General features: G+C 33.6%; 3 protein-coding genes across 5 annotated transcripts in view; 2 read left to right on the top strand and 1 right to left on the bottom strand.

The window, feature by feature from the left end:
• Positions 1-1,849: 1,849 nt before the first annotated feature.
• LOC140968509 (serine/threonine-protein kinase BSK7-like) lies at positions 1,850-6,328 on the top strand. 2 transcript variants are annotated; one of them, XM_073429502.1, is made up of 10 exons: positions 1,850-1,984; positions 2,067-2,287; positions 2,563-2,698; positions 3,147-3,280; positions 3,397-3,502; positions 3,644-3,729; positions 4,261-4,449; positions 5,146-5,298; positions 5,387-5,500; positions 5,632-6,328. In XM_073429502.1, the coding sequence occupies exons 1-10, from the start codon at positions 1,882-1,884 to the stop codon at positions 5,875-5,877; spliced, it is 1,488 nt and encodes a 495-aa protein (XP_073285603.1). In that variant the 5' UTR covers positions 1,850-1,881; the 3' UTR covers positions 5,878-6,328. The 2 variants fall into 2 exon arrangements, with proteins under 2 accessions (XP_073285603.1, XP_073285604.1); XM_073429503.1 differs by lacking the exon at positions 1,850-1,984 and having other exon boundaries at positions 2,156-2,287; positions 2,521-2,698.
• A 3,215-nt stretch (positions 6,329-9,543) lies between these two features.
• On the top strand, positions 9,544-13,167 carry LOC140968535 (uncharacterized). Of its 2 annotated transcripts, none has more exons than XM_073429538.1 (6): positions 9,544-9,675; positions 9,930-10,169; positions 10,355-11,704; positions 11,785-11,906; positions 12,165-12,351; positions 12,451-13,167. In XM_073429538.1, exons 3-6 carry the CDS (start codon positions 10,468-10,470, stop codon positions 13,047-13,049), a joined length of 2,145 nt encoding a protein of 714 aa, XP_073285639.1. In that variant the 5' UTR covers positions 9,544-9,675; positions 9,930-10,169; positions 10,355-10,467; the 3' UTR covers positions 13,050-13,167. The 2 variants fall into 2 exon arrangements, with proteins under 2 accessions (XP_073285639.1, XP_073285638.1); XM_073429537.1 differs by having other exon boundaries at positions 10,340-11,704.
• A 3,452-nt stretch (positions 13,168-16,619) lies between these two features.
• LOC140968587 (NAC domain-containing protein 1-like) overlaps positions 16,620-22,298 on the bottom strand; it is a 7,548-nt gene continuing 1,869 nt past the window's right edge. The window contains exons 2-4 of the mRNA XM_073429605.1: positions 17,833-18,029; positions 17,353-17,624; positions 16,620-17,259 (exon numbers count right to left, since the gene is read on the bottom strand). Of these exons, the coding sequence (XP_073285706.1) occupies positions 17,077-17,259; positions 17,353-17,624; positions 17,833-18,029 (652 nt within the window). The 3' untranslated portion in view covers positions 16,620-17,076. The remainder of the gene's footprint in view (positions 17,260-17,352; positions 17,625-17,832; positions 18,030-22,298) is intronic.

Below are 22,298 nucleotides of genomic sequence, written 5' to 3'. Positions count from 1 at the left end.
GTGGAATGTGATTGCCTTGATGATTTTAGCTCGTGTTTTTTGTGAATGAAGCTGTTATGCCAAGTCTGAGCGGAGAGAACCCAATAGACTAACTCGGTACTCTAACTCATCACCCGATATGGAATATGTAATTTTACCTATTTTACCCTACTCCTTGAGAAGACAGGCCAAAGGGTCCAGGTTTCATTGACCCTATTCGTATTTGATGTATATGCTTTAGTCCAATCTGTAATTGGCTCTCATTAATCTGTTAGCATTTTATGTGTACACTTAATCCCATCCAAGGTTCTAAAATTTGCTAGGCGCTAGTCGGGCGTCAGACCAGCGTCTAAGCGCCGCTAATCGGATTCTACGGTATCAACATAATAAATCACATACTAGAACTTTAACACAATAACATCAAATTTAAAATGCGTTCAAAATCACATACTAGAACTTTAACACAATAACATCAAATTTAAAATGCGTTCAAAATATTCCCTACATAATCTATTGTGTCATCTCAATAAAATAAGAAAGAATTCATATTTCTTCCAAGGAGATTGAGATAACGATAAAACTAGATGAAGTTGCTTAATAAAATGGTACCAGAATCAGTGATGAAAATTCTTCAAATCTGTTTCATGCACTTGAGGTAGCAAAGGCAGATATATCAAGAAATGCAAGAAACCGAAACAAAAATGAGGTAGAAGAAAGACATCACTACTGCTCCACAAGACGGGAGATGTAAATATTTCCCATCAGGCTTCTCGATTTCTTTGGTGCTGTGTTAGATTCAGGGCACCATCTTTCCAACTTTTAATTTTTTAATTGGGCTTTAAAATATTAAAACCGCAAACAATTTTTTTCAAAACAAACAAGGCCTATTTAAGGGCGCCCAGGCCCGTCTAGGCGCCCAGGCCCACCTAGCGCGCCCAGGCGCCTAGGCTGGCCGCCTAGCACCTTATCGGTGCGGTAGGTCGCCGCCTAGCGCCTAGGCGGGCGCCTAGGGCATATTTTAGTCTTTAGAACATTGATCCAATCCATAATGTAATGCATACATCGACTATAGTTATCGATACTTACAGACACATTTTAGAACATAAATCCAATCCATAATGTAATGCATACATCGACTATAATTATCGATACTTACAGACTTACTGATAGTAGCCTCTTTTTTTAAGTTGTCTCCTCTCACTCGTCGACTCTTAATGAGAGCATTTCGTTCATAAATCCGCACAGGAGATGCAAAACCTTAACGACCAACCTTCTAGCTGGGATAGCCCCTCAAACTTATTAATCACTCCTGATTTTTATTGTGGAGCCTGAAGCCAAACGTGGACACGTAGCAGAAGCAAATGCAAATGATAAGCTCCCCATATTTGTAAGATGCCAATTTCATATAATATTCAGGGATTCTTTGATCAGCTGCAAGTTACTGAATGGTAATAGCTAGTTCTTGTTGGTCGGCACACGTGTGCCAGCAATAAAATTGCAATTTCAGTGATATGCGATGTGTGAATGGTTTATCCTGATGCTGCACCAAACATAATACTTCCGAAACCACTCATTCTTGAATATAAGCATGCCTATGTGCCTGGCATTGGGCTTCTTAAATTATCCATCCTAATTGCATGTTTTATCTTGGGATTAATAGAATATTCTTTTGGATGTTCCTCGGACTTTGAGTTTTTTTGTTCACTGGGTGTGTACATTGTTTGGAATTAGAACATAATTATTCTGTGTTGATACTTTAGGCATTATATATAGAAGTATTAACTTCCATATTAACCCTTTTTTGAACTCAGATTGATGGCCTTTCAGCTATAAACAGTGTTTTTTGGAATTTTGGAAGTTTGAACTTTATTTCTGGTCACTCCTAAAATTGGTTGGATTGGGATGGGCTGCCACTGGTCAAAGATCACCTGCCACTGTTCAAAGATCACCTCATGTTGTTTTATCTCAGATTATGATAGATCAGTTCAGGAAGCCAAGAATGCTGGTTTGTAGAAAAAAAAACGTTTTTCATCTTATGTTAAATATGTTGTGAAGGAGTCGAATTTGACCGCTTACGTTTGTTTCAGAAAATGAAGATAAAGGTGAAATTAGTGGTTTGCCTGCGTTTCGTGAATACTCAATTGAACAACTCAGGATAGCTACATCTGGATTTGCAGTAGCGAACATAGTTTCAGAACATGGGGAGAAAGCTCCAAATGTGGTTTATAAAGGGAAATTGGAGAATCAGAGGCGGATAGCTGTCAAACGCTTTAATAGGTCTGCTTGGCCTGATTCCCGGCAGTTCCTGGTAAGCAGGCACTACATGCATCTTTGCCTTTTTGTTTATTGAGAAATTTTTTCTGTAAAATGATGTTGTGTTCTGTTATTTCTCTTTAACGTTCCAAGTTTGGGGTTGTGAGTTGCACATTTTGATTCTCTCATAATTTTCGCAATATATCATACTGTTATATCTGATTTAAAAATATTTGGCTGGAAAAAAATGTTACACTGTTTAATACATTTCTAGCTTTCTGACCACAGTGTATATATCTTCTTTGACTCATCGCATGATTGGAACTTCAGGAAGAAGCAAGAGCTGTTGGTCAACTCCGAAATAATAGAATGGCCAATTTACTAGGCTGCTGTGCTGAAGGTGATGAGAGGCTGCTTGTCGCTGAATTTATGCCCAATGAAACACTTGCAAAACATCTGTTTCACTGTGAGTGATTTTGGTTTGATAATTATGTTGCCATTAGTCATACATTGTGCAATCACTAGTTAGTATGGAAAACTGCTCATTATTATGGCAAATTGTTCTGTTGGGATGGTATCTGCTATGCTCAGTTGAAATTTCCCTTTGCATGACACGTGCTGTTATCTTGCAAGTGTTGTTCTAAATATATTTGATATGCTCTCGCTGTCTTTCTCTCATACAGTGTGTTTTTCTTTCGAATAAAAATAATGCTCACATTATCCACTGTCTCGTTAATGTAAATAATTACAAGCTTTCGCTTGTCTTTGACAATTTCTATTCCATTATAATCCAATTGACCAATGCCGACCATGTCCGAGACTGTCTACTTGTACCATGTTAGTTGGTATCTCACTTAGACTTCGATTTATGCCTTGTTTTCATATTACTAAGCTTCATTTCTACGTGAATTCAGGGGAAGCACAACCTATGAAATGGGCAATGCGGCTTAGGGTTGCGTTATATCTCGCTCAAGCATTAGAATATTGCACGAGTAAAGGACGGGCTCTTTACCACGATCTTAATGCCTACAGAATAGTCTTTGATGACGTTAGTTTGAAATTCTTTCATATCAGTTGTCTGTCGCTCATTATTTCCCATGGTTAAAATTCTAACAAGTATACTGGTAATTCTGTGCTTCTCATTGTGTATTTTGTATGCTACAGGATGGCAATCCCAGACTATCATGTTTCGGTTTAATGAAGAACAGTAGAGATGGAAAAAGTTACAGTACAAATTTGGCATTTACTCCTCCAGAGTACCTAAGAACTGGTATCATATCTCCTTTAGAAAGAAGTATCTAAACCCAAACAGCATGATGTCGGATTACCACAGGATGGTCTTCTTGGTTCTTATATCTATCCATATATTTTGGTTTACGACACTTAATATATTGGCTCGCTGAATTTTTAGGGAGAGTTACTCCGGAGAGTGTAACGTATGGCTTTGGCACACTTTTACTTGATCTCCTCAGTGGTAAACATATTCCACCAAGTCATGTAAGTCTCATTACTCTCTGTTTTTCTTAGTTTTTATGGATTGAAAGCTCTTATTTTGTATGTTGAGCTACCACTTAATGAGCCACTGCGGTTTTTTTAATTACCCTCCTATCTGTAATAATTATCTCTCTCATGGTTTTCATAATACTTTTGTATGTCAATTTTTTCCAAATTTATACCACCCAAAATAGTAGGGACATCCCACAAAAACTCACATGCATTCACGCAATTGTTTCTGTGTACGTGAGAGTGATTTATCCCATTGGCCATTTATTGGCAGCATTTATTAGTTTCTTGATGAGTTTGGAGTTCAAGAAGTAGTGATTTATAAGAATATTTGTTTATTTTGTTTCTTCTGTTCTGTGCATTTTCTTTTGCAAAGTCTCTGCCTGTGATTGAGAGACAGTTTATCTGATTGATATTTTCTCAAGTTGTCTGCAAATCTGAATTTACTCCAATTTCTGCATCAATGTTCGGCTTTTAAGTAGCCTTGCAATCAGTTCTAGTCTCATTTCATGCATGCGTTGTCAGGCCCTTGATTTGATAAAGGACCGAAATCTCCAAATGTTAACTGATTCTTGCTTGGAAGGTGAGCTATCCAATGATGATGGAACTGAGTTGGTTCGTTTGGCGTCAAGATGTTTACAGTATGAACCCCGCGAGAGGCCTAATCCTAAATCACTAGTTGCCGCATTAGTTCCTCTTCAAAAGGATACAGAGGTTAGTTCTTTTAGAAACGTGCAACTGCCATTTGTTCGACGAAAAATCAGGTATTAGGTTGAGCACTAATAGCATGCCCCCTGTTTGTTTTGCCTTATTTCCTTGTTTGCTTCCAATGTACAATGCTCATGTATGCTTGACTATAGGATAAAAGTAAACAGTAACCCCCTATGTTGGAAAAAGTAACATCTTTTTTGGACTAATGACTGCAATCAGTGTTTGCCCGACATGTGATGATTTCTCGAAAGAGATCTTTTTTACAGTTGACTTTGTGGCATGTGAGCATGGTGTTATCGACATCACAGAAGATATCATTAAGTGTCTTAATGAAGAAAATTTGAAATATTATCTATTGAATTGATAATTAATAATAATATAGCTTTTATGGAGTTGTGAAAATTAAATAAAAGTTAAATTTTGGTAGATGTGTAAGGGAAAATATGTTTCGAGGGAAGAAAAATTAAACGGTAGGCTTCATTTTCAGAATTCCGACTGGGCCAGACAACGGGCATAAACATGTATTGATTGCAAAAAAAAAAGTGAAGAAGAATAAGTAGCTAACAACTACTTAAAAGAGTCTTACACCTCAATTGCATGAATACTTCGAAATTTATCTTGTGAAGTGTGGGATATAAAGAATTGCATTTCTCGTATTAATGTATTTTAGGGGGACGACACTGAGTAATTCTTTTGCAGGTTCCTTCTCATGTATTGATGGGTATCCCTCATGGTGAAGGGGCTATGCCTCTGTCGGCCCTCGGCGAAGCATGCTTAAGAATGGATTTAACAGCCATACACGAGATATTGGAAAAACTCAGCTACAAAGACGATGAAGGGGCGGCAACGGAGGTATGTTTCTCGCTAATCTTACTACCGTAAAATTATTTTCCCTCGCCTATTTTGCTGACAAATGAAATGATTATTTCTCTTTATGCAGCTTTCATTCCAGATGTGGACAAATCAAATGCAGGAAACTTTAAACTCAAAGAAGAAAGGTGATATGGCTTTCCGTCAAAAAGATTTCCGAGCTGCAATCGAATGTTACACACAGGTTAGAACTTTGACAAACCTTCCCCTTTGTCTAAAGAAAATAAAAGAGAGAAACATCACAGCACGCATTTTCTTGAGTATCTACAGTTTCCTGAATGGGCAAATGCGTTTCTATTATGTTTTTTTTTGTAGTTTATCGATGTTGGAACCATGGTATCGCCTACAGTTTTTGCTCGTCGTAGTCTTTCACATCTTATGAGTGATATGCCAGAGGAGGCCCTCGATGATGCGGTCCAGGCACAAGTTATATCTCCTGTTTGGCACATCGCATCATATTTACAAGCTTCTGCTCTCTTTGCGTTAGGAAGGGAGAATGAGGCACATATTGCACTTAAAGAAGGTTCAATTCTTGAAGAAAAACGGACCACACCGTCCTGAGTAATTCAGGGGAGTTCTTCTATTCATGTCAAAAAGATTGAAGACTCTCTTCAACTCGAAAAGCAGCAGATACACTCACTTATTACCATGCTTGGTTAAAGTTTCTGATTATTTTGGTTTTGAGGATTGATTTCTTGAAGCTCAGGACGCCTGGACTAAACTTTTCCAATAACACATTACAGTTCAGAGCCTCTGAAAGGGATAACATGTTGGTTGATGGAGGACTGGTTCTTTAATTTTTTTAAAAAAATTAAAATTGTTGTTCTTGAAGAGATTTACTGTACTGTGATTTATGTACAGTAGTGCTACATGTTTTGTATTGTTGGTGGGATTTTTGTGGAGATTAATTTTTAGTATTGTATTTGGTGTAGTATGAGATGATTTCTTGGTTTTGATTGTACTGGATTTTGAAGAATTATTTTTGCATTGATCGACATTGTTGGACCTCAAATCTTTGCTGATTGGCTAGTTTATTTCAGAAAAGATCTTCAAGTCTTAAGAAGAATCTGAAGCGTAGCAATAAATTGTTCTGATTAAAAAGTGTACTTTTTTTTTTCTTTTTTGTTGTAAATTTCAGTAGTTACAAATTACAATAATAGAAGTTCAACGGTCATGTGAATCTAATCCGTAGGTATCATAGCTGTTTTCCCAGTATGATCAGGGAGTATTTACTACCATATCTTATTCCGATAATCCTTTCGTCTAAATATATATATTTGTATATTTTTTCACACATTAAGAAAATCATTAAAAAAACAAAGTTCACAACCAAACTTCATTTTATCCTTACTTAATTTATTAAAAAATAATTATATATTTTCAAAAACTTAGATATATTAGTAAAATACAGAAAAACATTCAGTAATAACTGTTCATATTTTAGACAACTGGAAGAGAAAAAAAATGAAGCTTGAAGGGTTAGGACATAGAGATTTTACATATTATTTTCTATCTAATTTATTGTCGCCAAAAATCCAAAATAATCAATGATATATATATATATTGTTTCCTGCTGGAATTTTACAAGTCTCAACCACTATAAATGCAAGCAAGATATCTGAACGCAACATAGCAAAGGTGACTAGTACAACACATCAATTCGACGTTCAATATTCTTGAGTTTAAACAAAGCATAAATAGATACATAAGTCCTCGAAATTTACACACAAATTCAATTAAAAGCTTCATACGAACACAGAAAGAACAATCAGACTGCACAAATAAGCAAAATTTGGCAGAACAATGGTTATTCGCAGCTCAACTCATTAATTCTTTCATAAAGAATCTTGCACTTGCACCGCAGTACGTTACAAAGCTATGGACTTGCTGCATCAAGATTTCATAAAATGACAGATTCCAAGCCAAGATCACCTACCAAATACACAAATTAACTAGAGAGGATTACACGAAACCAACCTGAAATACCAGCGGTGCAGTAAACAAGCGCAAAAATCATGCCACCGAAGGCCCGAGAAATGCCCTGAATACCCACAGATGCACACTTGTTCCACGCTCTGTTTACCCCCATCACTTTTAAGATTGAGATGCACAGAAACAAGAAAGTGGTCACAAACTCTGCAACACCAGCCCTGTAAAAGGACCATGAAGGTGCCTTGTACTTATATTCTCGATATATATATATATCATTATACATGTATTGGCCTCGGGTGGGAACTAGAACCTACCACATATTCATAGACGCATCTATTTCGAGGCAGACAAAAACTTGTATGAGACAGCTGAGACAGATCTCTTATTTGGGTCATAAATGAAAAAGTATTACTTTTTATGCTAATGTATTACTTTTTATTGTGAATATGGTTGACTTGTCTCACAGATAAATATTCGTAAGACTGTCTCACAATAGACCAACTCTTCGAGGCATTAGGGAGCTCTTGTCCACTGGAAAATTCCTAGCCTAGTTAGCTTAAACATGTTTATATATTTAAATTAAATATATTGTGTAATTTATAATGCTTTAAATCCTATTAGAAATTTGATTTTTTTTTTAAACAAAGACAACGAGAAATTATATTATGAAATCAGATTCTACAATTATGTTTGATTTCTATTCATTTCGGCTAAAATAGAATTTTCGAAGCAAATTTCAGTTGCAGTGTCACGAAATTATATTTGAATTTTAAAGAAAAGTATATTTCAATTTCCAGGTAAGATTACGTCCCTGCACTTATCTCATAATTAAGCGATCGATGACATGCCATCAAACCAAGAGAACATAGTGAAATTTTGTTCAAATATAAGTCTATATATGGTTCTTCCAGTTCGATTCGAGCACCGACGACCGGTGGAGCTCTCCGGGATTCATTTATGCTCAGAGTTCAGTTGAGAAGCATACAAATTTTAGGGGAAGAATTTGACGTTGATGGAGAGCGAAACACATATAATTCATACATTAAAAAAAAATAGAGTTAAAAAATAATTCAATCGATGCCAAGGAATGCTTTGTCTCGTCCCTTGGCATTCGCAAATTGATATCAATTACGTAAACTTGTGGCCATGCAAGCGTCATGTAAGGAACTGGTTGAAATTCTGCCACAAGCGAGATTTTTTTATTTTTATTTTTTTGGTATATTTCTTTTATTATTTTTTATATTTTTAAAAATACTTATATTACAAATTTATTTGGTGAGTTTGAGTTTCAATATTTTTCGAAAATATACTCAGCATGTCGTGTCATGATAATTACAAAAAAAGAAGAAAAAAAAATCGAGCGGACCAACCCTCCGCCCCATGCGTCGCTTTTGTAGGTAAGTCGAAACGATTATTTTATTTTTAATAAAATAATTGACTAAGAATATATTTTAAGAAATTATTTCAAAATTCATGCCGCTAGGCACATATAAATATATTAAATTTATTTATTTATTTCATCCACTATGTTTTTAATTTGGTCATACTTTTTCCGTTTTTAGAATTTAAACTCAATATTATTCTCTTTATTTCATTCAAACAAAATTTTCTTACTTTTATGTATCCTTATTTTCAGTTTCACTTTTGTCATTCCTTAAAAAAAATATTTTATATTTTTGAAAAAATACTCTCATTATATTCATGGTTTTTCTGATGTGGCGCAACTAACTCAACACATTAATTCGATGTTAATAGAGTTTCTGTTAAATAATTTTTTTTTAAGAAAATGATGTAAAAAAAAATTAAATATAGCGTTTTGGCCAAACATTTACGCATGAATTCGGGTAAAATGCTATATATATGTTGATTAGAAATAATATAAAGTCAAATTCACTTTAATTTAATATTTGGATAGACTTTTTTTTTCTTTAATTTAATTTAAGCGAATGAATGGCATCGCGGGTAGGCTGATTTTGGTGCAATTAAATATATCTATATACACTATTTCTAACCACACACAAAATAATGTGAGACAGTTTCACGAATTAATTTTGAGAGAGAAATATTCTATTTGGATTATCCATAAAAAAAATATTTTTTATGTTAAAAATATTATTTTTATTTTAAATATGAATATAGTTAACATTCTGACGAATAAAGATCCGTGAAATTGTATCACACAACACATATTCTTCTGACTATTATTAAGAATTTTGATAATAGATACAAATTTGGTGTCTTGGTCTACACTGTTTTTGTTTTTATTTTATTTATTTTTCTCACCTTGGTTAGTACTAGGGAGTGTCACTACACAATTCATGGTATTCATTTTCAAGAGATGATGATCTCTGTCTCTCTATTTCACGTGTTATTTTCTTCCTCCGACTTACCTCAATAAGTAGGCCAAAGTTGGCTCCTGGTATCCCGGTAACAACCACCCCTCCCCCAATTGCGCCGTCGTGTTTCTTGAATATTTTGTGCACTGTTTCTCGGGAAATTCTGTGGTTGGGTAGTGGATGTGATGAAACTTGTTCATGGGCGTGTTTAAAAGTTATAGAAATAGAGAAAACGTGGCGATTATTAACAATTTGGGCTTGTATGAGTGCTTGTTTTTCTTGATTTCTTTGTGTTTGATTAAACTTTTGCACATCTTTTTGGGCTTTTTCGCTTCTTTGATGCAGGGCGGGGTTCTCTGTACCGTAACTCGAACTCAAATAACCGATTCGTCAATTATCTAGTACTTCGTTGATCAACGGGAAAGGTGTAGTCTTGTCAGTGCAAATTGATTACCAAGAATTCCAGAGATGAAGGGGGACCCGAGTGTTGAGCTATGGCGTATGTTTGATATTCTTGAACCAGACATGGTCGAGGGAATCCTAAGCTGATTTCGATGGAAGGGACAGTGGAAAAACGCATAATTGGTAAGAATACAAGCCCACAATCATTCACAGTAAAATATGTTTTATGCATCGGTAAAAAAGACAATCTTTTGGCGCAGAGATGTCATTTCATCAGTTGAGTCGCATATATCAAAGGTCTTTACTCCCATCCATATTTCATCTTTAAACGAGTTTGTGTTATATTTTGCGAGATCAACTTGTTGCAGACTTTGGTAGAGTCAGAGTCTCTGCGAGGAAGACAAGTTTTACGAATCTCATTCAAGAAGACGTGTCCTTAGAGAAGCACAGAAACAAAGTATCTTCAGTGGGCATTTGAATAATGCAAAATTCAGCTGAAATCTCTTCAAATAAGCAGCCAATTATTGAAATGATGGGGGCAATCTGCCCTCAGAATGATGAGAACAATATTCAACATGCTCGGATGAGGGCCAAAGCCTTTGTTGATCAGATGTTAAGTGACAGAAAATTCATCTACAAACAAGGGTCGTCTGAGCACAGACCCTTTTCCTATGCATTGGAAATTTTGAGTTCAAACAAGGATTTGCTCATGGAATTCTTGCCTGGAGCGAAAACAGAAATTGCTAGGTTCATCAATCCAGTTCTGAACGACAAATTATCAGAATGTGAAAGCCAAGGTGCAACTGGTTTTGGGCAGCGTAGTATGAACGACCACTACTTGAAAAATATTGATCATAAGGGTCAATATTCTTCTGAAACAAGTTTCAAGGCCCATCCGGATAAGATAGTAATACTGAATCCAGCTTCCACGGACATCAAGTATTCTCATAATGTGACATGCCGTTGCTCATTCCTGCTGGCTTATAAGAAATCGAGGGGAAAAATACTGAAAGCAAAACCTGCATCATTTTCTCTCAAAGAGATGAAGAGGAAACTGAAGAATACATTTATAGGCACTAGAAAAGAACCAAACCCGTTTTTTATGGATGGCGATTCTCGTAAACTTGCTACTGGTAGATCGATTTTTAAAGTTGGAGACTTTAATTGTTGTGAAGTGGAGACGAATGATTCTTTCAGTTTTTCGAAAAATGTAGAAATAAAGGAAACTCTATTCAAGAAACCATGGCTCAAATCCATAAAGGGACCTGATATTGTTTGTATGCGTAACACTCTGCGCAAAAAATTAGACTTCCCTAGTGTTAGCCTATCCAGGAAACAAGAATTTGATGTGATATTCGAGCCAAAAAGACACGTTTCTCCAAGAGTGAATCATATAACTGAAATTGAGATCTCGATGAAGAAAAACTCCCCAAAAACCTTAGAGCAGATTATCTCCTCTCCTGATCCTGATGTCTGGCTTATTAATCGGAGCATGAATGGTCAATATTGTCCTGGTTCCGCACAGATGAGATTTAGTCCTTTCGGCAACTCTCTTACGCCAAGTCCATCGAGACCAAAAAAAGAGATTACTTCTTGGGATGATTTTAAGATATACGATGGTATTGAGATTTTGGAGATAAAGACAAGTTCATCCTCGATTCGAAGTACTGTTGATCAAGCACACGATTCCGCTATTGCTGCAACCAACTATATGAACTGTAATTTACATGGTTTTATGTTCTCTTTAAGTTTCCAGTTCAGCGAACTGTTGGTTTATCTGATTGGCTTCTTTCTGCAGGTAAATCAATGATAGAGGACAAGAGCTGCAATCACAATCCTGAATTAAGTTATTCGGAATCGTTGATTGAAATAAACAGCGATGATGTTATCAAAACTAGACAAAGAATTGACAGAATCAAGGTACACGAGGACATTGTAAATGAAATTCATCTTATGATGAGCGGCAATGTCCCTTCTTTCCCCAACTTTGAATGATTACAAAGCTAAAGGTCGTCGGAGAAGGCAGTCACCCGTTCCATCCATTTCTCTTAAAAAAATTATTTAGTACATAATTTTTTAAAACTCTTTCTACTAATATCGGCCTTATCCTAAATTGTGGCTCCGACCCTGATTTGATTACGAACTTCATGTCCTCCTTGCACAATTCCACGTTTGCAGGATCCACTGTCTAAGAATGAGATATTGGTACCTGCAGTTGACGAAGTTCCATCAACCCCTTCATTCAGTTACCAGTTGAGCATGTCTGACGGCATTAAATATCAGGAAGAACATCAAAGCCCAGTTTCTGTTCTCGAGCCATTTTTCACCGACTCTTTCAGTCCACAAAGCATGTTGCTTCAAACTGGTAAAATTAGTATCGATCATATACATAAATTCATCCAAGTTATTCTTTTTTATGATGTCAAAAAGGCCTCACCGAACAAATTGTATGATCATTTGACAGCTGATCCGGAGCCAGTACAGCCTCTTCGTCTTGACTTCGAGGAGCACTTCGAGGAGTGCTCATCAGAGTCAATCCCTCAAAACCCACAAACCAATGCAAGTTCCAGCGTGAATGAAGACAATGACATCTTCAGTTACGTGCATTTGGTGTTGCAAGCTTCTTACTTGAACTGGGACCATCTATCAGCAATGAAGCCACCACACCAAGAACTGCTCGATCCCTCATTATTCGATGAAGTTGAGTTTCTCCCTGTGGACTCTACCACTGATCCTAAACTCCTCTTCGATCATATAAATGAAGTCTTACTACAGATTTATCTATGCCATTTCTACTTTCCACCTTCGATGGCTTTCATAAAACCAAAAATGGTACATTTTCCTCTTGCAGAAACCGTGCTTTCTAAGATCATGAGAGAAGCTGACTTCTATCAGCTTCCCCAGAGCCAGAAAAGAACTTTGGATCAGATAATTTCGAACGATTTTACGAATTCAAGATCGTGGCTTGATATCCGACTTGATACCAAGCAAATTGTTAATGATGTTTCAAAAGAGGTTCTGGAGGAATGTATTCTGGATGTAATACTTGAATTTCTCATTTGATCATATACGTAGCTTCTTGTTCTGAGCACGTTGTGTACTCAATAGAATTAAGTTATATTACATCGTACGATGACTACTTGCTTCAAGAATTGATCTCCCCCTTAAAATAACATTTATATATGCTGTGACAATATGAACGTGAAGCTGTGATGATAGAACACTTGAAAAACCATGGCTAAGACACACGTGTGAACACTAGATTCGTTGGAAGCAACAGATTGCATATTAATAAACAAAAAATAAAATAAAATAAAGCTAACATGCTTATAGAGCGAATATATGGATGTGCATAACACACTTTGATTGAAGAGAATTTTTTTCTCAGTTTCTCAATAATTGCAACTTTGGAAAACATATTTATCTTACTTGTCCACATCTTTTTTTTTTTGGTATTCAAACGATCATATTTAATTACTTGCAAGCTCTAAGATCAGTTCTTAATTATCAACCAGTTGTACCAGATTACATCATTTGTGGAAAGATAATTACGTTTCGAGACTTAAAATAAATATAATTATGAATCCATAAATTAGAGTAATAAAATTAGGGTGTTAATTTTTTATTACATACATATGCAGCCAACGTGGCTTCTTCATTAATATTTCAAAATTTCCTTGAATTAATATATTAATATCTTATATTTTTAATTGACGAGTTAATATATTTTAATTTCGTGTATCGTATATATATGTCTGGACTTGGACTTGACTTGGATTTGGACTTGCTGTATGTATCAACTTCGTTACATTCTTCATTCTTGGTCGTAATCGGGAGCCTTTCCAATATTAATGATTCACAGAAAAATAGAAATGAGATGTTTAAAATGATAAAAAAAAGATGACGGTGACTTGAAGATAATAAATTGTTTTTATGATGATCGTTAAATAATGATAAATCTATAAATACACCAAATTGTAAACGGAAAAAGAACTCGTAACTGAAATGAGGGTCGCACGAAAGCTCCATTAGCATATAGAAACCAATTCAAGATCTTAAATTGTCAGAGGCTAGAACGGAAACAGATTCAATGCCAAAAATAAGAACAGGAGAAAAGCAGCTTGTCTTTTCCATCAACCACATTCTACTGTAGGCCGTTTTGTCTCAGTTCCTCCCCGGAAATTAACAAGCTGTATGAAAAGGGTTCTTGAAGATGATCAATGTTGGCCAGTAATGATGGGAGGCCCGAGCTGGAATGGCTGATTTCTTGATAAGGAAGATTGTTATCTCCAAGCTCTTCGTAGTCGTATAATGATGGAATAGGTCCAAGATCGACCATGTCATCGGAAATCAAGTCAATAAACCAAAGTTGTTTTTGTCCTTCAACTCCTGAAGCAATTTCCATAACCATCCACCAAGATTATTGTTCTCTGCCGGTAGATTTTGCTGTTGCTTGGAAGATTTGGCTCATTTTGTTGCGCTGGTAGCGCCAAAAGATGGCACTTCATTGGAATCATGTTGTGTTCCCGACTCCCCTGGGATCTGTTGTAAACATAACACAGTAACTGCAAGAGTCGGGAACGAAGACAATTTAGTATTTATTATCATCAAATTAAATATTGCAAAAGATCATAAATGAATTCCAAAAAGTATTTTACCAGCATGTCCTTAGTGCTCATGATCATATGTTGTCTTGAAGGCTGGTCTGCAACTACGTACTCGTGCATGATCCAATTAGTCTTTTTGACTTGAGGAGACTTTCCTCGGTAAAACACTAAAGTTTTCTTGAATCCAATGCAGACATCGTTGTCATATATTGGTTTACCAGATAAAGTGGCCTTCCAATACTCATTACCAGTGGCTCGATTAGGTCGGTTCCTGTTTAGATACCTGCGGTCTCTCGGGGTAAAGAAGCACCATTCATTTTCTCCTAAACTCGGATAATATCATGTAATTAAAATTAAGAATAAATAAAAAAAACCTGGTATGAACAAAAAAGAACATTAAAATTAAATATGCAAAGGACATTAAAGAGCTAGGCTTCATTCATCTCCGGTGGTGGATCATGGATGGATGCTGGGAATAATTAATTAATAACTATATCTACGTACAGGCTCCGTCTATCGGCCAATATTTACCAGTCAACTCCTGCGGGTCATGCTTGTAGAGATTGAAGATGCAGATATCGAATGGGATCGGCTCATCATTGAGCTTCTTCTTCAAGTAGTGATTAATTAGGTCTTGGTCCGTCGGGTGGAAGCGAAATCCCAGAGGAAGATCTNATATGTTATTTTTAATCAAATGATTTAGATTTTTTTATTTATCTTTTCTTACGTCAAATAAATCACNATCTATCAGCAATGAAGCCACCACACCAAGAACTGCTCGATCCCTCATTATTCGATGAAGTTGAGTTTCTCCCTGTGGACTCTACCACTGATCCTAAACTCCTCTTCGATCATATAAATGAAGTCTTACTACAGATTTATCTATGCCATTTCTACTTTCCACCTTCGATGGCTTTCATAAAACCAAAAATGGTACATTTTCCTCTTGCAGAAACCGTGCTTTCTAAGATCATGAGAGAAGCTGACTTCTATCAGCTTCCCCAGAGCCAGAAAAGAACTTTGGATCAGATAATTTCGAACGATTTTACGAATTCAAGATCGTGGCTTGATATCCGACTTGATACCAAGCAAATTGTTAATGATGTTTCAAAAGAGGTTCTGGAGGAATGTATTCTGGATGTAATACTTGAATTTCTCATTTGATCATATACGTAGCTTCTTGTTCTGAGCACGTTGTGTACTCAATAGAATTAAGTTATATTACATCGTACGATGACTACTTGCTTCAAGAATTGATCTCCCCCTTAAAATAACATTTATATATGCTGTGACAATATGAACGTGAAGCTGTGATGATAGAACACTTGAAAAACCATGGCTAAGACACACGTGTGAACACTAGATTCGTTGGAAGCAACAGATTGCATATTAATAAACAAAAAATAAAATAAAATAAAGCTAACATGCTTATAGAGCGAATATATGGATGTGCATAACACACTTTGATTGAAGAGAATTTTTTTCTCAGTTTCTCAATAATTGCAACTTTGGAAAACATATTTATCTTACTTGTCCACATCTTTTTTTTTTTGGTATTCAAACGATCATATTTAATTACTTGCAAGCTCTAAGATCAGTTCTTAATTATCAACCAGTTGTACCAGATTACATCATTTGTGGAAAGATAATTACGTTTCGAGACTTAAAATAAATATAATTATGAATCCATAAATTAGAGTAATAAAATTAGGGTGTTAATTTTTTATTACATACATATGCAGCCAACGTGGCTTCTTCATTAATATTTCAAAATTTCCTTGAATTAATATATTAATATCTTATATTTTTAATTGACGAGTTAATATATTTTAATTTCGTGTATCGTATATATATGTCTGGACTTGGACTTGACTTGGATTTGGACTTGCTGTATGTATCAACTTCGTTACATTCTTCATTCTTGGTCGTAATCGGGAGCCTTTCCAATATTAATGATTCACAGAAAAATAGAAATGAGATGTTTAAAATGATAAAAAAAAGATGACGGTGACTTGAAGATAATAAATTGTTTTTATGATGATCGTTAAATAATGATAAATCTATAAATACACCAAATTGTAAACGGAAAAAGAACTCGTAACTGAAATGAGGGTCGCACGAAAGCTCCATTAGCATATAGAAACCAATTCAAGATCTTAAATTGTCAGAGGCTAGAACGGAAACAGATTCAATGCCAAAAATAAGAACAGGAGAAAAGCAGCTTGTCTTTTCCATCAACCACATTCTACTGTAGGCCGTTTTGTCTCAGTTCCTCCCCGGAAATTAACAAGCTGTATGAAAAGGGTTCTTGAAGATGATCAATGTTGGCCAGTAATGATGGGAGGCCCGAGCTGGAATGGCTGATTTCTTGATAAGGAAGATTGTTATCTCCAAGCTCTTCGTAGTCGTATAATGATGGAATAGGTCCAAGATCGACCATGTCATCGGAAATCAAGTCAATAAACCAAAGTTGTTTTTGTCCTTCAACTCCTGAAGCAATTTCCATAACCATCCACCAAGATTATTGTTCTCTGCCGGTAGATTTTGCTGTTGCTTGGAAGATTTGGCTCATTTTGTTGCGCTGGTAGCGCCAAAAGATGGCACTTCATTGGAATCATGTTGTGTTCCCGACTCCCCTGGGATCTGTTGTAAACATAACACAGTAACTGCAAGAGTCGGGAACGAAGACAATTTAGTATTTATTATCATCAAATTAAATATTGCAAAAGATCATAAATGAATTCCAAAAAGTATTTTACCAGCATGTCCTTAGTGCTCATGATCATATGTTGTCTTGAAGGCTGGTCTGCAACTACGTACTCGTGCATGATCCAATTAGTCTTTTTGACTTGAGGAGACTTTCCTCGGTAAAACACTAAAGTTTTCTTGAATCCAATGCAGACATCGTTGTCATATATTGGTTTACCAGATAAAGTGGCCTTCCAATACTCATTACCAGTGGCTCGATTAGGTCGGTTCCTGTTTAGATACCTGCGGTCTCTCGGGGTAAAGAAGCACCATTCATTTTCTCCTAAACTCGGATAATATCATGTAATTAAAATTAAGAATAAATAAAAAAAACCTGGTATGAACAAAAAAGAACATTAAAATTAAATATGCAAAGGACATTAAAGAGCTAGGCTTCATTCATCTCCGGTGGTGGATCATGGATGGATGCTGGGAATAATTAATTAATAACTATATCTACGTACAGGCTCCGTCTATCGGCCAATATTTACCAGTCAACTCCTGCGGGTCATGCTTGTAGAGATTGAAGATGCAGATATCGAATGGGATCGGCTCATCATTGAGCTTCTTCTTCAAGTAGTGATTAATTAGGTCTTGGTCCGTCGGGTGGAAGCGAAATCCCAGAGGAAGATCTTCAAGTAGCTGGGGAATTAATGAAGTTCGACCTTGATCGTCTAGGCCACGAGATCTTTGTCAAACTCCATAACAAGTAATTAAATTCTTCAATCTGAACAGAGAGATCAACAGCAGCGTAAACAAATGAAGCAGGAAAAGAACATGCTAAGAGTTATATNATAAATCACTTAAAATTTAAAAATAATTCATTGTTGAATTATGAATTTTCTTTGGCGTCTTATTAATACTTTTTTTCATGTCCTCATTATTTATTTTGATGACTTTGGCTACAACTTGTTAGTTTTATAAAAAATTTTAGCAAAAGAAAATTCTTTAATAAAATATGGTTAAAAAATTTATTGTGATATACCATTTTTATAAAAAAAAACTTCTAATTTTTAAATCTCTTTAATTGTTACAATTGGCTAGAATGTATGTGTTTAAATAAAAAAAAATTTGAACCAACATTTTTTGTGGTTTATATTTATAAATTATTTGAATAAAACACGGTAAAAGATCGTTGTGATTAGACCCGTCAATTTGGGTTGGGTTCGTCTATTTGGCCCACATCGTCAAATAATTTAAGTGTGTTGGGTTGAAATTTTGTCAACCTATTTAAAAGTGGGACTAAATGAGCCCGGACGAGTTTGTATTAAATATCAATATATCTACTATTATCGCTTTTCAATCATGAATTCCTCATATAAAGGAGAGATTACCTTCTTGATTTTAAAATTATGATGTTACTATTAATTGTTTGCTTTTATTGTTGTCTACCCACATTACAATATATTAATTTTAATCCAATGATTTAGTTTTTTTATTTTTCTTTTCATTATGTCAATTCAATTAATTAAAGTTTAGAAATAGCTCATTGTTGAATTGTGAATTTTTTTTTATGTCTTATTTTTTTTTTCATGTCATTGTTATTTTATTATTTTTTTTTGTGACGTTGGCTATAACTTATGAGTTAAAAAAATATTTTTTTGCAAAGGTTTATATTTAAAATTTCTTTAATAAAATATGGTTAAAAAATTTATTATAATATACCATTTTTATATAAAAAAAAAAGTTTCTAATTTTTAAATCTTTTTATTTATAACCGCTGGCTAGAATTTATGTGTTTAAATAAAAAAAATTTCAACAATTTGAAATTATATTTATAAATTATTTGAATAAAACAAGGTAAATGATCGTTGTGATTAGACCCATCAATTTGAGTTGGGTCCGTCGATTGGCCAACACTACCAAACAATTTAAATGAGTTGGGTTGAAATTTTGTCAACCTATTTAAACGTGGGCCTAAATGAGCTCACACGTGTTTATATTAAATATCTATATATCTAATATTGTCGATTTTCAATTATGAATTCTTCATGTAAAAGGGAGAATATCATCTTGATTTTAAAATTAAGATGTTAGTATCTTGTCCATAAATTGTGGGTTGTTCAGATATTTTGGTAGTCACTGAAAATTGAGTGTCAAAGTTGACATTTGAAATGTGTTTTTAGATTCTTGACAATATATATGTTCGTCAACATATTATTTTTAACTTATTTTTATCAGTATTGTGAATAATAAACACGTTTATTGAAATAAATAAGTATTATCATATCTTTAAATTAATATCTACTTTCATGTTTGACATATTCCGAGTCTTAGCAAAATGTGGAACAGTAGATTCAAGCAAACGAATACACAAAGTCTGGGGCGAAACCAAAATTATGTGGTAACAAGAATTAAAATATAAAAAAATAAATTTTTAATGAATTTATCGAGGTTAAGATGCATAACAAATCTTATATCATAATATATAAAATTTCAACCTTATAAATGAAATAAATCATACATATATGAAATATACAAAATTTTATAACATATACAATCAAGTAATTTATTTTAATTGTATTTTATTCTACAAAAATTATTGTCAAACTCAGTGATTGTGGATTTAACATCTATTAAATCAGCAAACTAAAGAGCGTGTCAATTAAACTAATTGAGTAATCACATATTCTTGAATTTCTTAATTAATTTTTTATCTTGAAAATTTGTTTCATTTAATATTTTAAATTATAAGACACCGTTACTATAACTAAAGACACATTTTTTTTAAATGTTCATAAGGACTCAATCACTAACTCATATGGAAAAACATTTATCGACATACTATATTGAAAACATTCTAATTAATTTGGCGCATTTGCTGAAAATTTTCTAATTAATTAAGAAAAATTCATTTACAATAATCATATTTAATCTTTTTGGGCTAACACCATTTATTTTATAAGATATTCATCGCAATTCTTTATTTGTATGTTAATCTTTAAATCTGAATTATGATGTATATTGTTTTTCTAAAAGTTCTTAAATAATGATTTAATACATTTATTCGACACTTCAATATTAACATTTTAAAACATATTAATTTTATATTGTTTGCGTGCATCACTTCTAATCATGATTATAAAAATTCAATAAAAATTCTAAAAATGAATTAGGTAGAACATAAAAAATTACACAATTAATCAAAAGACAGGAAATAAAAACTAAATAATTGTCTATTACCTATAAACTACTAATAACGACTTCTAAATATTGAAGTCGGTGAGAGTGGAGGCCACTATGTACTAAAAAAATAAAAAGTTAATGCTTGAATGAGTCACACTGCAAAGTTAGTTAAATAAAAACGAAGGACAAAGTTGGTTGATAAAAATATTGTAATGGGACTAAGTTGAATGAGACTCATACATATAAGTATCTCACTTGGTCTCACTTTATGTTTTGTCACTGTACAAAGCGAAAGTTTATGCACTGTAGTGTTCTACATTTTCTTAATTTTTCTCTTGATTTCAAATTTAATTTCATCATCTATTGGTCTTTAAAGATATATTAGAATTTTTTCTAAACATTTAATCTTAAATGTGATCAATTAACCAAATAGTTATTATACTTTGTATACAATAATAAATAGATTAATATCTTTGAAAATATAAAAAGTAATATATTGAGAAGAATAAAAAAAGAATGTTAGAATTAATACTATAATTATCTAATGTCAATATTAAATTTAACATCCTACATTCGAAAATGTGTTTATTGAGATAAAGACTATGATGATAAACTAAAAATAATAATTTATTTATCATTGTAACGTAATAATAATGTGATCGTTATTCGGAATCAGAAAATGATGTACTTTGACATATATATATATATATATATGTGTGTGTGTGTGTGTGTGTGTGTGTGATTTTTTTATTTTAAGATATAAATTTTCAAATAAATGAAAAATGATTTTTTTTTCATACTACTTATGTAGAATATCAAGTATATATTCTACTCAAATGTCTTATAAATTCATATGATATAGTAAAAGGTTATTTGCATAAACTTATTTGTTGAGTGCAATAATTGATCATGTTGGGTAGAGTAATTAAAATGTTGTGCTTGAACTGTTGTACTATTTAAAATATTTGATTTACACCGTTACCATAATCTATAGGTTTTGATATAACAGTAAACGCTTGAGCCTACAATTGGTATCAGAGCCAAGATCGCGACTTTGATTTTCATTGATTGCAATTGATGCAATTATTAGGAGATAGATTGTTTGTTACAATAATTGTCTACGATAGGTAGTCGCTTGAGCTGTTGTGTAATTTGATTAAAGATTTGACTTGCATAGTTACCATCAGTTATTGCTTTTGGTAAAGTGACAAACGCTTGATCCTATATTATTCGATTGTAAAGCTAGAAGAAACAGGTTGCATCAACTTTTAGTTTTGAATTGATCCCTTACATGTTACTCGATTTTTAAATTTAGAAGCATTCTACAGTTTTCAAATATTATTATATATTGAATTATAATTTATCCCTTTCAAATTGGATAAATAAAAAATAAAACTCATGTAAATATTATTAACAAAAACGTTTAAATGAAATATTGGGTTTGTCGATGATCAAAATAAGAAATAAACAAATTTTGATCTTTGAGTGAGAAATAAGATATTTAAATAAAGTTATAATTGCCACAATGAAATAGTACACCTACATGCATTTATCACTGTAATTTGCAACTAAAATATCAAAAAAAAAATCTCCACATATTATTTTTATATCATATTTAAAATAATTATGAATCCTAAATTTTATTATTTTGAGTTGGCTTTTGTTATGAAAAATCATTGTGAATAAATTGAATTTAAAAATTCTTATATCTATGTATATCACATATTAATATATCAACTTAAGTCCATATAATAAAAAACTACAAAATGAACTTATTCATCTTCAATGTACACAAATTATATAGTAAAGATATATGACATTTAAGACAATG

Source organism: Primulina huaijiensis, unplaced genomic scaffold (assembly GCF_012295235.1).
Source record: "Primulina huaijiensis isolate GDHJ02 unplaced genomic scaffold, ASM1229523v2 scaffold37281, whole genome shotgun sequence".
Lineage (NCBI taxonomy): Eukaryota > Viridiplantae > Streptophyta > Magnoliopsida > Lamiales > Gesneriaceae > Primulina > Primulina huaijiensis.
This window is presented reverse-complemented; position numbering and strand designations above follow the sequence as displayed.